At 42.0% G+C, this 17,012-nt stretch overlaps 2 protein-coding genes and 1 long non-coding RNA gene across 4 annotated transcripts in view; 2 read left to right on the top strand and 1 right to left on the bottom strand.

Annotated features, from left to right (window-relative positions):
- Nucleotides 1–547: 547 nt before the first annotated feature.
- On the top strand, nucleotides 548–2,564 carry LOC147048226 (uncharacterized). Its single transcript, XR_015067731.1, has 2 exons — nucleotides 548–678; nucleotides 961–2,564. It is a non-coding gene; the product is annotated as an uncharacterized LOC147048226 (long non-coding RNA).
- On the bottom strand, nucleotides 1,514–4,865 carry LOC147048225 (Golgi phosphoprotein 3-like). The gene is made up of 5 exons (XM_085925886.1): nucleotides 4,395–4,865; nucleotides 3,851–3,982; nucleotides 3,406–3,520; nucleotides 3,162–3,322; nucleotides 1,514–3,083 (listed from the first exon to the last, which is right to left on the bottom strand). Exons 1-5 carry the CDS (start codon nucleotides 4,602–4,604, stop codon nucleotides 2,820–2,822), a joined length of 882 nt encoding a protein of 293 aa, XP_085782012.1. The 5' UTR covers nucleotides 4,605–4,865; the 3' UTR covers nucleotides 1,514–2,819.
- itga1 (integrin, alpha 1) overlaps nucleotides 3,585–17,012 on the top strand; it is a 28,595-nt gene continuing 15,167 nt past the window's right edge. Inside the window, exons 1-4 of one of the 2 annotated variants that reach the window (XM_085925885.1) lie at nucleotides 3,585–4,125; nucleotides 5,554–5,706; nucleotides 6,580–6,647; nucleotides 11,670–11,722. In XM_085925885.1, coding sequence (XP_085782011.1) covers nucleotides 11,677–11,722 — 46 coding nt within the window. In that variant the 5' untranslated portion in view covers nucleotides 3,585–4,125; nucleotides 5,554–5,706; nucleotides 6,580–6,647; nucleotides 11,670–11,676. Of the gene's footprint in view, nucleotides 4,912–5,553; nucleotides 5,707–6,579; nucleotides 6,648–11,669; nucleotides 11,723–17,012 lie in introns of both variants that reach the window. The other variant, XM_085925884.1, reaches the window with a different exon arrangement.

Genomic DNA, 17,012 nt, shown 5'->3' with positions numbered 1-17,012 from the left:
TGTATCCAATATAAACATTCATAATAATTACTAAAATAATCATATTTATGTTGTGTTTATTCTACAACTATTACAATTGATCTAATCAGTCAAGAATGAGAAAATGTATTAGAATCAACTCTCAGTATGATCCAGATAAGAAAATGTTAACCAAATAATATTCTACTGTACAAATAATTGAAGAGGGACTTAAAAATATGTTTCATCTTTAAATCCGATGAGTACATTTTGCAAAAATGTTATTTGTTTTCAGAATCATGTGACATTTGGAAACCAAAACTGCTACGGCGTCATAATAACGTCCGTCACCAGGAAACACGAAGGCATAGAGCTGTATATACTTATTGAGGAAATCCTCTCTTGCTGGTATACGTAGAGTACGGTTACCATGTTGAATGTGTCATATCTGCCCAGTCAAGGCATTAATATGGCGGACACGCTGACGTTTCGTCAAATTACGTGGCGACGCGAGTATGGCGGTGATCTATGTATCCTCTATGTCTATGGTGCACTCGAAGGAAATTCCGCTTCCTTGTCCTGACGTCATCACGGCTATATAAACTCGCAGGCTACGATTCGTCATTTACGTTCGGCGTTCGCTGAGTGTTCTTTGCAAGTCGCTGAATCGTCCGATTTATTGCTTGTTACCTTTGACGAAGACAAATATGTCAGGCCAAGGTAAGTGTTGTTTACTCTTACTCATTAATTAGGTCATTCCTGGAGTACATTGACATTATTTAATTATATTTTGTGATTTTAGTATTAGTTTTTTTCCTTATTTGAAATGTTCATTTCATGAATAACAATTTAATTGACTCTTGAATACCGTTTTAATACTAGCATTTATGGGCCAAATGTTTTTTTTGGGTTATGTATTTATAACAATTCCTCCTGACTTATTTCCCACTCTTTATAAGGAAATAATATTGACTCAAATCATTTTCATGTCATGTCTTCCAGCATTGACAAGCAGCCCTCCTAAACCTCTGCCCTCCCCAACTGTCAGCATCGGCCGAGAGCTCCGCCACATTGGTGACCAATTCTATTGGTCCTGCTGCCTCTTCAGGGTCCTGACCAAGGACCACAAGCCTCTGGAAAAGTCTAGTGGTACCTGATGAGGTGACAGGGACTCCGCAGAGGATGTATGGAGAAAATGATGAAGAAAACAAAAACTCTGTTGGATGAGCTACCTCCGAGGTTGTGGATGCGAGAAGCCTGATTGGGGGGCTCGGCGGCGAAACGCGATTCGCCAAAGCAGGGATGGACGATCCGAGGATGAGTCTTCACCTGGTGAGAGGATTTTCAGCCGGATCACCACAGCGGAACATTAAATAGAATAATCAATCCACAAATGATCATCCAATATGTTTCATTCACAATATGCAAAAAAATAAAAAAGACATATTTGGGATTGTATGTTGTAAAGAAAACTACTAGTTGGCACTCTTATTATTTTTTTTCCCCTAAGTATCTATTTCTTATCAAAGAAAGCACCAGAGCATGATGAGCTAAATTCAGGCACTTAAAGAATCCTTTACTTTATTTTTATGTGGTAATACAAAAGCATACAGAGGAAAAGAGAGATCCCTTTTTTTTGTACAATTCCGTAAGCTCGTACACATAAAACGACTAATAATCATTAGAATTATTACACAGAGGACGACGACGCTGTCTTCTTCTGGAGCTACATCTGCCTGTTGCATGCAAACAGCCCTTCCTGCCTTCTTTCACCTTTGGGTGTTGCTGTGCGGGAATGGAAGAACATAAATGCCACCAAACAGATGAAAATCCTTTCTTTTTTTTTTCTTGTCTGCCCCTGCACCATAACGAAAACAAAATGATGAGGTCCCTTATGTTGATCTTACTTGATTGGGCCTGTGTCTAGAGATTATGGATGATTATGTAAAAACAGAAATTGACCAAGTAGAAAATAAAAGTACAAATGTTATCATAAAGACGGTAAATGATCCTTATTTTTAAAACACTGGGTCTGCTTGACCTTTTGCCGCATTGTGGAATGACTCACTTGTCATCTGTAGCTGCATATAAAATATTTTACTTTTCTGTATCCCCTCCCCATATTTTTGGGCAAGCTACAAAGCTGTGCAAAAAACACTTGATAAACGGCAAACTATTAGAAGAACAAGCAGATGTGGACACCGGACACCCAATTGTGTATCTCGTCAAGATGCCGGGAGAAAAAAAAAAAAGCATAGAATCAAATTATAAACGTGTATCGGGAAGGGGCATCGTGGAAAAGGTTTTCAATGGAAAGCCGGTAAGAGCATGAATTGGAGGTCAAAGGTCAATGTACTCGTACAATCAAGTAGAATGATTTAGTAGCACAAGATGGCGCCCTACTTGGACTGGGACGAAGAGCCAACGAGTACATTGACCTTAATCTCAAAGGACGTTGACAAAATGTTTAAACGGCTTTCCGACGTCATGTGTTTGGCTGAATGTTCTGCATGGGAGGCAGGAAGATGACGCTTCCTTCATAGTCACCATGGCAACAGCGGCCATTTTCTTCCTCCGTGTGTACTGTGTGTAGTGTCCATTCCGTTCCCAATTAAATCAGGTGAAGCCCACCACCAATGAAGATTGCACTGGGATACAAACATCAACATTGACCGCACAAAATGGCTCCCCCCCCCCTCCCAACCCCGCCGACCTGAATTGGATTGTCTCTTTTAGAGTCTCGTTTGAAGTCCTTCGGTAATAATTCAGGGTCCAACTGCATCGCTCGCTTTGAGAGAAAAAAATAAAATAAAAAATAGAACGGATAAGCAAAGAAAAAAACAAAATTGTGTTTTTCCTCTTCATTTGGTGAAGGCGGCCACCACGGCCCACATGAGTTCATTGGCGCCAGGCTTGGCGCTCTCCTTCTCAGGCTCCAGCTCCAAGAGCGTGTGCACTCTCTTCATGCCCAGGTCGTACTGCTCGTCGTGGAGCGGCGCGAAGGCGTTCTCCAGGACGTCCGACGAATGCGCCAGTAGGATCAGAGACAGCAAACGCTTGTCCATGCGCTGAGGGTCGTTCACCCACTTCTCCAGAACAGAGTCCTGGACCTTCTTCACCAGCCGCTTGACCACAAGAAAAAGAAAGACATTTAGAAGGCTTTCAGAAGCTTTTTCGATTTGATGTTGAGTTTGTTTTTGCACCTGTTTGATGGTGCTATTAGTAAGCGGATGGGTAGTCATATCGAAAAGCAGGAAGTTCTGTTTCTCCGTGGTGAGGACGCCTTTCTCAACCAGGTTTTTAGCCAGTCGTTCCCGGACGTTACGCAGCTGGTAGTGCAGCTTAAAGGGACTCCAGGTCTCTCCTGAGAAGACCATGAGATAAAAAAAATCAACAACAACAAAAGTAACATTTGAGTCCAATTATTCTTTTCATCCTCCGCCTCACCGCTCAATAACTCTATCCAGCTCTGCACCGTCTCGGGAGGCTGCGTCTCCTTAATGTGCTTCAAGGCCTCATCCAGAAGCACGTCTCCGGTCGGCGCATCGGACTTGCAGATCACCTTAGCAAACAGAAAAAAAAAAAACATATTTGTACAAGGTTGCTCCTATCCTGGCTGAGCAGGAACAACCTGGCCTTTATACGTCAATGTCTCACGGCCACACAGAGACTCTCAGGCGTGACAGGACATGGCAGATTGGCCGATATGGTAGAAACTTGAAAATCCAACATAGTAGTGTTTCTGCAGACTAACCTTGAAAAACAATTAACACTGGTAAAGAAAGACTAAACTCAACTTTATATGCCAGAGGAGTCATTTGGAGTTCAGATCGTTTGGTTGAAGCTTTTTCAATGTTAAAATGGCATTAAACAGCTGGTCATAAACCCGCACCTTTCTGGAGAGCAGACTTTTCCTCCTCATGCCGCAGGCCTCCAGCTGAAGCCTCCCCCGGAGAGCCAACTCGACGAGCATGCAGCCTCGGAGGCCAGACGAAATGCAGTCGTTCCAAAAGGACGTGTAGCCCTGAAAAAAAAAGTGTTCGTTGATATTTTAAGGAGGCGGAAGGGATGAAGGCAAGGAAGAAGGCGGAAGAAAAAAAACAGCAAAAAAAAAAAGGTCTGCTCGCTGACGTGTTGGTTAAGCGAGAGAAAGTCACGTAACCAGTCGTAAGTTGTATTTAAAGTATCAATGTCAGTTCATAAAAAGCGAATTTAGATAGAAAACACAATATGAAGTTTCGAGGCCCTGTTGTCATGGTTGATGGTCCTAACTGTCGTTGGGAGAGGGGAAAAAAAACAACGAAGATAATGCTAACAACGAAGATAATGCTAAAGTTAGCTTTGTTGACATTTGCTAACGTCCCGTTAGCTAGCGAAGCTAACTAAAAAGCCAGTTGACGGATTTGATGAAGAAGAAAAAAAAACAAGCAACTCACCTCTCGGTCCTTGAGGCCCAGGAGCAGAACCTCCTCCATGAGAGTGAGTCGGGTCTCCTTCGAGTCCCCCTTGTCGTCCTCCTCCTCATCGCCGCGACGAGCGTCCTCCTCGTCCACGTCGGGTTCCCTCTCCTTGTCGGCGGCGGCGCTACGTGTGGCCTCGGTTCGCCGCTGGACGAGGCCCGAGTTTCTCTGCGTCAGAGAGGACATGTCTGGCGCTGCGAAACGGTCCGATCCGGAGAAAAGTGGATGCCTCGAGCGAGCGGGAGGCCGCCCAGCATGTACGCCGAATTGGACAAGTGGTGGAATCTTTATGCGGGGTGGGGGAATGAAGACGGTCGGTGTTGGTAACGTTGATACTCAGACTTCAGATTCGAGCTTCTTCTTCGGCTTACTCGGTCCACTTCCTGATCCAGCCAACATGGTGGAGAGGGCGGGGAGTGACGTTGTTGAATGCTACCATGACGGAACCTGAACGCATCATTGTTGCCTTCAGGAACGTCAGAAATGCTAAGAAGTAAAGATATATGTTATTACGATTGTGATTTGATTTGTGATTATTTTCCAAGGTTATCTTCTTTAATCGTGTGAAAATGTCCACTTTTTGTGATTTTCTAAATGATTTAAACACAATGTTGTAAAAAAATAATAATCTGGCAAACAAACGTGGAGCGTGTAAGAACCATTGTTGACCACAAGGTGGCAGTCTTTGAAAGATAATTGGTTCTGCTGTTCGTCTTCCTCAACTTCCTCAAGATGTTATAGGAGATTCTGTTCTCTTGTTTTTGTCGTTTCTTCATTTTTTTTAGCTTTTCTGACTCACCGTGACTTGCGTTGTCTATAACATAATTAGATGTCACTTCATCATTCATTGGCAGTGGTCCAAATTGGAGTCCAAGTTTTTTTTGCCATTTTCCACCTTGTATCCTATCCCCATTCCTTTACATTTACACTTCTTTACAGATTCCAACCGACATATTTTTCTCTAAATACATTTTTAATCTCAACTGAATGGATAATTAAATAATAGTTGAAAAATAGGACACTCATCCTAAGTCCTCTCTGTCACTTTGAATTAAATGTGATATCCCAGTTGAAGCCCAGCAGGACGTCTATGGTTTCAAATGGGCCGAGTAAAACATCTGTATTTTTCACTTAGGTCATCTACGCTCCCTCTGATGGCCATGCAGATCTGGTGTGGACGAGGAGCCTGCAATGGCTCCCTGGAGTTTTCACGGAGGCCGCCCATATTGGAGCCATTTCCTGTCTCAGGAGTGGGCAAAAGGCTTGACCCCTGGTGCCCCCTTTCTATGTAAGACACACACACACACACACACACACGATTGCTCTTTTAAGACAACACTCCAAGGAGCAAGAACGAGAGAGCTTTGCTTACAGTTTCCCCCTCCTGCTGTAAGTGAATTAGAGAATCTCTAAATAGCTCAAAATAGTGTGTGGCGCTGGAGAGAGGGGACGTAATTATGTTTAATGGTGGACGTTATACAAAAAAGCCATCGTTGAGATGAAGCAGAGTCAGGCTCATATGTTGGGTCCAAACAACGCCACTGATTTTTCCGCAGCGAGACTAGACAAGAAGCTTGTCGCAGTGGCAGAATAAAAGCTTACACGTGCAAGTTTTCTCCACGGACGATTTGGGAAACGTGAAACGGAAGTTCTGTGTGACCAAGCTCACGGTGCATTTAAGGACCCCGTATGGACAAAATACAGGAAAGCATCAATGTATTAAGTCTGACTCAGTCCAAAAATTTTGTACGACCTTTTTACGACATTCGAATTGAGGCACAACATTCTTCACAGACCAAACACAGTCTGGAACGACAGCTGCTCTACAATTAAGGGAAGTGCTTTGCCTTTCGCGCCATTGAAGGCGACACGAATAATAAACACCACAATGAACTGAAACCACTGAAAAAAAGTCATTTTTACGCCTCGCGGTTGAGACAATACCAGCATTGAATGTCATGGAGCAAGTTCATAGATATCACTCAATGGATTGTGGACTCAATGAAATGATTGTCCCATTTGTTGAGTTATTCAAATATAATCCCCCGGCCTATTTTTTATGCCAGATTTGTCCCACTTGTCATTTCAGTCCGATCATTTCAGTGTTTTACTTAAAAAGATTTTTGCCATGATCCTCCCTTTCCTCTGTTCTCCCTCGTAGGATTCGGCAGGAAGTCTTGAACAATGGGACCCCTCGGCAGGTCCTGCGTGTTGGATCACCACATACATGTAAGCCACACAACGTGTCGCCGCGTTTAAGATCGCAGGTGCACGGACTCGATAGCACGAGGGAGGAAAGTGAAGCCGGCAAGTTGACAAATGGAATAACAGCTGGACTTGTTAGTGTGACGCTAGCTGAACATTTCCAAATTTTACTGACATACATTTTTTTTTTTTTTGAAAGGGGAAACTGAGTCAGTAGTGGTTAGGAAATCATTTCTTCACAGATGTGTTTTATTCTTACTCCCTCAGTTACTACAGCCTTTTCCTTCCTGATGGAGAAGAAGGAGGTCATGTTTTATTTGTGGAAATGCTTTAATCCTGAGCAGATGAGTCGTCGAGTATTGCACGGAGGGATGCTCAAACTTTTCGAACATGTGATCCGATAGCCGGTTAAAGCGAACTCGATGAGGCGGGCCTGTAGACCCTTTTTTGATCTTATCCGCCATCTGCTTACCAAAGGGGAGCGCTTGAGGGCTCCAGAACACACATACACACTCACAAGCCACCAGTGCCTGAGGTCACGTGACCCCCCCTCACCCCCCCTCTCCCTTTCATTCGGTGCCTTCTCGATTTAACATAGACCCCTTGAGACCTGTCAAAAATGCCCAAACTCAACCTGTTCGACATTAGCTTGGTCTACCCCCCCCCCCCCCCCGTAGCGATCGATGTTAGCGATGAACTTAATGACTTCACGGTGAAAATGGTCGATTTGTAATTAAACAGACACTAATAGAGTTAATAAGTTTCATTTTTGACACTTTCGGGGTGATTAAACACGCCCTGGGTCATTTTGACCCATTTTGTGGTTATTCCTAAATACAGTAGGAGGTTTGAAATGTCAATTGTTAAATGTCTTATCTACAGCGTCTCTTGATGGTTCCACTCCAACTGATCTTTAACCTCACTTAATAAAACCACTCGATAAAAAGAGCTTTGAGGGTCCGGAGGTCGGCTTTTAGGGGGGGATACCACTGCGCCCGTGTCTTTCTACACGGAGCATCTTGTCGTAAAGAACACGCCTACGCCAGATGTCACCGCGTGAGATGTTGGGGAATATGAGCCCTGGTTGTATGGATGGCGGCTGGACACGCCAAGAATGTGTTGTGGAGACAACTGTGTTTGCGGCCATATGCTTCTCGCCATACATAGTCCTATATAGACTATGTGTGTGTGGGAAATATCTATTGTTACTGGTGTGTTTCCATTTCTGTTGAGTGAAACTGGAGTAATGTCTGTGGGCGTTGAAGGATTTATTTTCTCAAATTTGTTTTTATTAAGGGCGAGGACTTTATTTGCGCAAACACTTTTTTTTTTTTGATACTATTAACGGAAACTGGAGAAATGTCCGTGGGTGTTTATTTACTCAACAGCGGATGAGGCGAGGAGTTTATTTGAACACGAAAAGGAGAATACAACATATTTTTATAAATAAAATTTTCGACTTGATTTGGCCTTTAATTAACATTATTTATTGATTCATTTATTTATTTAATATTACTGCTGTATTGTGATTCATGTCACAGTGAAATTAGAATCCTTCCTGTGATGATGTTGCTTTAAAAAAGAAAAGAAAAAAAAGTCATGAAACTCATACAATACAACATATTTTTATAAATAAAATTTTAGACCTGATTTGGCATTTAATTAACATTATTTATTGATTCATTTATTGATTTAATATTACTGCTGTATTATGATTCATGTCACAGTGTAATTAGAATCCTTCCTGTCATGGTGTTGCTTTCAAAAAAAAAAAAAAAAGGTCATGAAACTCACCGTTATTATGTTTGGTGGCACATAAACAGTTGATTCCGCCTCGTCACATCGCGGCCATTGTTAGAGAGCGTAATCGGGCGACTCGAGGATAAGGGAGCGGTCCTGTGTGGATTCACTTCCTTGATTGCTCATTCACTCCCTTTTTTTTTTATGATTAATTGTAAAGTCCAGGAATGCCCAAGGAACTGAGAATGAATCTACAAATTTTATATTTATGCGAAAAAAATCATCTTGCAATCGTCATAATTACACCAAGAACAGATTTTGACTTAAATGCAAAATGAAAAATGCTTCGATAGATGCGATTGATGGATATCAATGCACCACTGTAAATTGTGACTGCTTTCCGTCGTCTTACAAAATGACACTTGAGAACTGCCAGGGGAGATCGAAAGCAACAATGCCCGATTCTCCATCACATCAAACAAAAGGAGATATGCTCGTCTCTACGGACTCCAAACAAACGATTCGCTGCCTCTACGGAAAGCGGCAGGGAGTTGCCTTATTTGTCAGCATCCAGGATGTAACTAAAATCCTGAGTCAGTGTTGACAGAGTCAAAGGGGTCGAGACCCGACGCTGCCCCGTCGTTCAATAAAGTCAAGTGAAGCTCGGCGTCCTGTCAGCCGCTCACAAATTGTAAATTGAGCCCGTTAATTGATGCCCAGATGTTTGAACTGTTGTTGTTAGCGGCCCTCGGGGGGGATTAGAGTTCAACTTTGAAACTGGATGGTCATTTTTTTTACCCGCCTGGAAATCAAGATGCAAGGAATTGCATTTGAATTGACGGAGCTATTGCTGCATGATTCAGTTTGTCACAATTTAGCATTGAAATTTGACGCGCTAGAAATAAAAATGACAAACCCCCTAAATTTCTCAAAAAATGATGATAAAGATTCATAATTTGTATCCAACAAGGGATGAGGGAAAATGTAAAAAATAATTCCAGGAAAAATCAGGAAATACCTACGAGATAATTATCTGGCCTAGCACCTGGGAGGTCCAAATATATTTCAAGGGGGGGAGGCTAGTGCCCTCATGGCCCCCCCTCTAACTCCGCCAGTGAATCTCTGTTATTTATTGAAAAGCTGCATTTTTTTTTTTACATCCAGGATGACGACAGGGCGAGCTGCTCAGATCAAATCTGCCGACTCGTCGCATCTGTTTGTTTAATCGATAATACACAAGCGCAGCATCCACACAACTAAATGAGCACAGTGGTTTGGAATGAGCTGTGATCAAAAGGAAAGGTTACCAGGGGTGAAGTGTAGCTATGTTCCTCTCCTCGTGCTTATCTTCGTCTGCTTAACGTCGGCGTTAAATGCATCGGCGAAGAGGGATCTGCTTTCTTTCACGTCGACTCCACACAGGACTCGCTTGTTCGCCTCTAGTTCCATCGTTAAGTCAGGCCGCTAACTTGACCATGAGAAAGCGGTATCCGCTTACAATGTTGGTGGTCTTTAAACCAGGCGATGAGTTCTGTCGTATTAGCGCTAACACGCTCTTAGGTAGCCGTCAGCTGCTGTCTCTAGCCAATAGATGACAATTTTTACGACTATAAAGTGCAAAAAAAATAATCATAAATTGTTTGGTTAATAAAAATCGAAAGCAATTTTAACACAATAATATAATAAATACAAATAAAATCCCCAAATTATCACGACCTAGCATCAGTGTAGATTTCTTGTTCATCCTCTTGACCTCGCTGTCTTCAGTTTGCATATGACTTTCACAAGTCATACCATTTTTAGCCCTCCGCGCGATCACCCGCGCCTTATATAGCGACTTTGCCGTCATTGACGTAAACACGGCAGAACTATTTTGTGTACATTGCAAATTCCTGCCGCGTTTCCCCCGAAGATAGATGTCCCTCGAGTCGTCGGGCCGCAAAGAGCGAGTAAAACAGACTCGATCAAAACAAATCTGCTCTGAAAAAGGGATTTTTATCTTTGTTGGAAAGCGGGAACGGCCAGTGCCGCGCTGATTCTGTGTCCTGGATATTCGAAGAACATGTTTTGCTTCAATTAGATGAGGACTCATTTTCATGTCCACTCCTGATGCTTCTTCCTGTCTGCAGATGGAACGGGCGCATTAGAATAGGAGGAAACGCAATGAGAATGTTGTTTTCAAGAAGGGGGGGGGGAGCACCACTCGAGGTGCGTGTAAAGTACATCTGGGGGTAGAAGTGTGGTGAGGAAGTGTGAGATATATCTGCAAGAGCTGAAGACAGGAAAAGCTTGCGTGAGCACACATTGTTGGCATGCAAAATACAAAAGAAAATCTGATGGCAATCCTACGAAGTATATTTTTCACTTAATGGAGGAACGAGTCACTGGCACGTATTCTTTATCCTCTGCAAAAAAAATATCCCTGCAATTTACAGTAGTTGTAAAACTCTTCTTTTTTTTTGGGTCCATTTTAGGCCAATTCCATATGTTTACTTTACTTTAGCGAACTTCTACTTGATATTTAGCCCGATCAAATTTTACCCAAGCAGCTTTTTTTGGATGAAATTATCATCTGTAATCTTAAAGTTGAAGGTCAAGAAATGATATTTTAAAAGTGGTATGCCCAACTTTCTTCGGTTACGTGGGCAATTGTGGAGGGTAACTGCGTCTTAGAATTGATACCCATGCTTCAAGATAATTGGAATAACATATGGACTGAAAATTGGTGAGCTTTGGAGTTGAGGATGTTTTACAAATCGGGACAAGTGGGGCGTTATTATGGGATCATTGACACATATGCCATTGTTTAAAAAAAAAAAAAAAGTCTTTGTGCAGGAGAAATTCTGTTTCCATAATTTCCTATGAGAAAAATACTTGGAGGTTCCACCGTGTACATTTAAATACCAATAACATACACACACATGTGTATGTTATTGTAATGCACTTTAGGCTCAGCTGTCACTTCAACAGACGGACTATATAGTGTAAATGTTCACTTCCTGGCACAAGCAAAAATTTCCCATGCTCCGACGGCAGAGCAAGCCCCTCGAGTAGGGTCCAGCTCATGAGAGAACATCCCTCCTCCTCCTCCTCCTTCCTCCTCCTCCTCCTCTTCTTCCTCCTCATGCTGCTGCAGTGCTCAAACCTTCACAGCACAGGCAGACACGCTATGGACTAGATCTCATCACACTTTTCAATCTTTTTGGGGGAGGACGGTGGCTTTGTGCATCGGGGGTCAATAAGTCAGCCCATGTCAGGAAACTCAGCAGAACAATAGCTAACGTTTTTTTTTTTTTTTTTTGACAGTGCCGATATGCCGGGGACTTCAAGTTGCCCTGTCGCGACAGCTGCGCTCACTGGTGAGTTCATTATTACGGCACTTCATGAAATAATTGCTCCCAGGCAGCTTTGAGGTCATTCAAGCGCATATTAGTGACGTCTAAAAGGATCCATTTTGTCATCCATAGTGTAACAATATATTTTGTGTCATCTCATTTAGATCACATGATCTTTTATTGTTTCCCATAAAAATATATCATGAGGGCTCAATCGTTTTATTGAGGTGAAGATTATTATTAAGGAGAAAATTATATATATATAATGTAATAATTTATAATATAGTATGATGATAATAATAATAATAATGATAAAAGTCACAGATTTTGTTTCACGTGGATTTAAATTGCTGATTTGTGCCATTTGAATCACTTATAAACACTTTGCCAGCTAGTTAGCTAGATGTTTAATTATCTGTAGCAGTTGTTTACCAAACTTATTCTACCAAATATCTGAATTTGAATGAGTCTTGGTTAGACTCTTCCATAAACTTTCCCTGATTAAATTGATTCATTTGAAAAGCAAGTTTTTAAAACAAAAAAAAGGAACATCACACTTTTTTGTGAAAAAATAAAAAAATAAAATGTGAAGTAAATAGGATTTTATTAGTTGTACTTTCTGTATATTCAAGTGGGTGTCTACCATTAAGGGGCGGGGCCTATTGAGTGACATCGAAAGCTGGAGATGAGTTGGCTTGGCAATTTAGTCTGAGCATCTTGGCATTAGTTTCCCGCCAACTCCAGCTGCTTGCGTGTGTTCACATTTTTTTTTAGCTTGGCTGTTTTTTGGCAACTTGAAACACTCAAGGTTCATTGAGTCAATTCGGTGTTCGAATATATCAATAGAAAATTTAAACAAGCCCAGCCTATAGAAGTGTAAAACCTTTTTTTTTTTTTTCCTCTCCTACCCACAGTGGAAACACAAGTGCGATCAAGATTCACAGCTCCAAACCAAAACATGACGAGTTGATCCGGACAATTTGTATCAAACGTGGTTACGCAGCGCACATAACAGTGCAGTGTTTACACTCGACTGGAAAAAACAAAAAAAACAAAACTTTGCCGTTGCCATGAGAACGCCAATGTGACGTCACGATTTCTGACTCACTCGTAAAATTAGCAATGTCATGTTTTCCGTCAGGAAACGTTATGTGAATCTCAGATTTCTACGAGGAGTTTTCATGTTCTCGCCTTTGCTTGCGTAGAATCTTTTTGGATGCTCTGGCTTTTTTGCCACCTTCCAAAAACTTCTTGAAAGACTCTTAAATCATCCATTGGTATGAGTGTGAATGCTTATTTTTTATTTGTACAGCTGAGATTGTCTATAATATGGTTGAATTCATTCCTCTGACATCATTCTTCCTTGATCAAGTCATTGGCCCTATTTCAACCCTATAGAGCATGTTTCTTATTTAATGAGCAGAAAGTCCATCAGATCCTGCTAGACTTTTTTTTTTTTTTGAGGGGGGGGGGTAACACTTAATACCTCTATTTTTCTCCAACTCTCCTGCATATTGGATTGGTGTAATTCCACTTTTGCCCACTAGATGGGAGTGCACTTGCCAAGTTTGAGATGCTGTCAATTTGAAAGAACAAATTATTTCAAAACAGAACATTGGCTGACATTCGAACCCCAAACTTCGAGACAAGCATGCTAACCACTAGCCCACCGCGCTGTCCCACCCAAGCCTCTATTCCAGTTAAATGAGAACCATAACAAGATGCATTTTTTTCATTCATGTGCGTCCAAGTGGGTCAAACTTAATGAAGTATGCTGGATGTCAACAAACCCTATAAGGACGATGACATCACTTCAATCTCGAATTGCTTCACTTGTGCACATGACACCAACTTGTGATGCTAATTGTGCAAAAAAAGGCTGTTCTGTGCAGAAGCTCATGCGGCAAAACATTACTTCCCCCCCCTCTTGTAATTCCTCCATTCCGTGACCTCGATGCCGTCTGTGCACCTTCACGCTGATTGCTCTCGTATGACTGCTTGTACTTAATGGCGTGCTCCCCTGTGACCTCACCTGCGTAAGAAGCAACAAGCTATCCCATGCTGCGCTACACCGGAACGCCACTCCACCCCCGCCCCCGGGTTCCCCGCCCTAGAGGTTATTGTAAGCGGCAAGCATTTAATCTCTGCAAATTCCTAACGGAGATGGAGGGGGTTACAGGTGGTTTCAGTTTGGATGGGAATAAAGGGAAGGAGGCATCTGGCTTCAATCACCTCGCGTTAGAGCAGAGTCCCAAAGCAAAGACTTGTAACATGCTTGCAACCACAATAGAGTCGATGATGCTTTTTATGAATTAATTGAATCCAAATCACCGCAATGTGTAATTTTCAAATCGGATATGCTGCAATGAAGTTGGTTCATGGAGGCCGTCAGTGGCGGAGTTATGTGGTGGCCAGGGGGGAGTGACTCCACCTCCAAAATTTCAATACATGCATCTTTTTGGCTATTTTCACATCGATGCAGTATCACTAGATTATTTTATGACATATTTCAAGATGATCTACAATTATTCTCAGTGCAAACTCTAAAATATAACACCATAGCTAGCTAGCAACATGGCTAAGAAGTCATTGTTTGTCCTACAATCCACAGTCTTGATTTTATTAAATGCACAGAACCTTCCTCAATGCATTCATAATACAAGCAGGAACAAACCTTAATTAAAAGCAATTTTTAGAATTATGGATTATTATGACATCATCGCAAGGCTAACGGCTATTCTCACCCATAACCATTTTTTTGTAACCTCTTCAAATGTATAAAAAAAGAAGCGCTTCTACCTTGACAACATCCAGGTGTGACTTTTCACAGGATGCTTGCACGCTCAAACCATCTCACCTCACCAAGCGGTTTCTGGATGGTACAAACACTTTTAATAATTCATTACCACACTCGTCGTTGCTCTTTTAAACTATCGACGTTTGGTCACGTGACACCAAGTGGGCACTTCACATCGTCGGCTGATAGTTAGTCAATATTACAACCCGGTTAATGGCCGCCATTACTAGCTGGAAGCACACAAAAGTGACTTTTTAGTGTGTCAGCAGTCAGTTTAGTGCTTGAGGTTTTGTAGCCGCTCTATATGTCTAAATATTAAAATATTTATACAGTAGGTCATTATTATTTAAAAAAAAAAAAAAGAAATTAAATTTCAAACATTGTGTGCCATTGCTGCTATGTAAATATGAATGTTTTAATCATTGATCACAGCCCTCCGATGTGGAGGAATTGAAACTAGATGTTTGCGGTTTCACTTCAACTGCAACTGCAACAAATCATCAGTCACTGCATCCTGAAGAACTCTTACACCACATGACCTGATTTGTGGTAAAATGAGTGAATTCAAATATTTTCAACATTTAAAACAGTGCAATCAAACATATTAGAATGAACGATCATGTTCTTTCGATACAGTAGCTTAAATCTAAAAATAATAAATATGATAATAATAAATAATACATTCAGGTTGGTTCACAAGAACCAATCAATGACTCCTGACTGACAACTTGCCGCCATTGATCCCCTGTTATTATCCCCGTGAAGTGTTTGCTTGAAGAACCTAATCTTCATCTAAGTGGCCTCTGAGCCCAAAAGCAAACACGGACTCTCACTAGACCTTCACCGCTAATCCGTTCAACAACAACGCACGAGCATCGGCACGCTCGCTTTGGCCAGGAAAGCGATACCCCCTCAAAGTAATCTTCAGACAAGTCAAACACCCATGAAGGTGCGACGTCACGTTCTGCGAGCTTCCAAAAGGTTTTAACCTTCACTGGAAGGTCACCCCACACACAGGCAAGATCATGCTGAGGTTCCAATCTGGACTTTTATGTCGGACACTCTGAAGTTAACTGAGTGATGGTTGAGGGAGTCGTAAAGCCCGACGCGATGGGAGGTCATTAAATCTTTACACTTGGTTCCGGTGTTAATGTTAGGGCCGGGCCCTTTTCTCACTTTTAATTTAGTGCATGAAAAATGTGGCCAAACGTCAAGAACTGAGGCAGACAGGGTGGAGCACACAAGCGTGTGGAAATGTTGTGGACACGTCAGAGTCGAACAATTTGGATTGGCACGAGTTGCTGTTCAATATTCCGTCGTTTTTGTACAAAGTGCTGCTGTTTTGGTTAGCAATAGATTGTTGGTGAGCTCGCAAAAGTACACTGTAGTATCGAAATGCAAATGTTGGTAGAATAGAAAGTCTCCATCTCTAGTGTAAGATCTTCTTACAACATGAGGTAGGAGTCAGGTAGAGACTTCATCTGCTCAGGGGGGGGGGGGGGGGGTGCTGCTGTTTTGGTTAGCAATTAAGTTTGATATCCGATGCCTACCCGCTATTATTTGCTGAAAATCAATATTTGAATCACAACCAGAGCTGTCTGCGTGTTTCATCACATGTGCCAGGTCTGTCCAACCTTCTAGCCACCCCCCCCCCCCCCCCATCTCTCCCAGGCCAACAGCAGGCCAGAGCCATCCATCAAAGTTGTATCATGGCGGGGGCCGCGTCTGCCCGGGGGGGACGTGTTCGCATTAACCTTCCTGACAGGAGGAGAGAAACAAAAAAGCTGTATGGGAATAAGGAGAGAAGGTTCGTGAGGGTTGCTAAGTACCTCACTAGCTCCTTTTTTTGTCATGATGGTGTCATGTTAGCGGTGCACATCATTCGTTTGAATCTGGATGGATACAAAACAACACAACTTTATTTATAGAACGCATTTTACAACATCTGCAAAGCGTATATCAATCATCATTTTCCACTATCTTTTTTTGTTATTGTTATTAATGTCGACTCCTTTTGTTTTTTTGACACGATTATTTGACATTATTATCATCACGATTTGCTAATTAGACAGAAGACCATCTGTTTCCACTTCAGTCCGGAAATACGAGTTCATTTCCCAACAAAAAGGCTGAAATGAAACTTTTAACATCACTTCATTGACTTAAATCAGGATCCTTTGGTGACTTTTTAATAACAGTAGAGCACCCCGTGTTGGCTCAACGCCTGCCATTTGCAAGGAGACCTCATTATTACGTCTGTTGTATGTTGTCATTACGTAGCTTTGATGATGTGAACTTCCAAACAAATGTGAGTTTAGCCACTCCGCTTGCTGCGAGTTTTCGTGCGTCTTGCTTATTGATTCTGGCAGGAAGGTCAATGTGTGACCTTTGGGTGTGTACATCTGTGTGTGTGTGTGTGTATTTTTAGTTTGGAGATACACACATACACAAAGTTGAACTCCGCCCCCTCAGCTCAATGATTGCAACTCCTCTGTGTACGTTCAAACTGTCGCCATC

This window comes from Syngnathus leptorhynchus, chromosome 12 (assembly GCF_054491065.1).
Source record: "Syngnathus leptorhynchus isolate UIUO chromosome 12, UIUO_Slep, whole genome shotgun sequence".
Taxonomy (NCBI): Eukaryota; Metazoa; Chordata; class Actinopteri; order Syngnathiformes; family Syngnathidae; genus Syngnathus; species Syngnathus leptorhynchus.
Note: the sequence above shows the minus strand (reverse complement) of the source record. Positions and strands in the feature narration are given on the sequence as shown.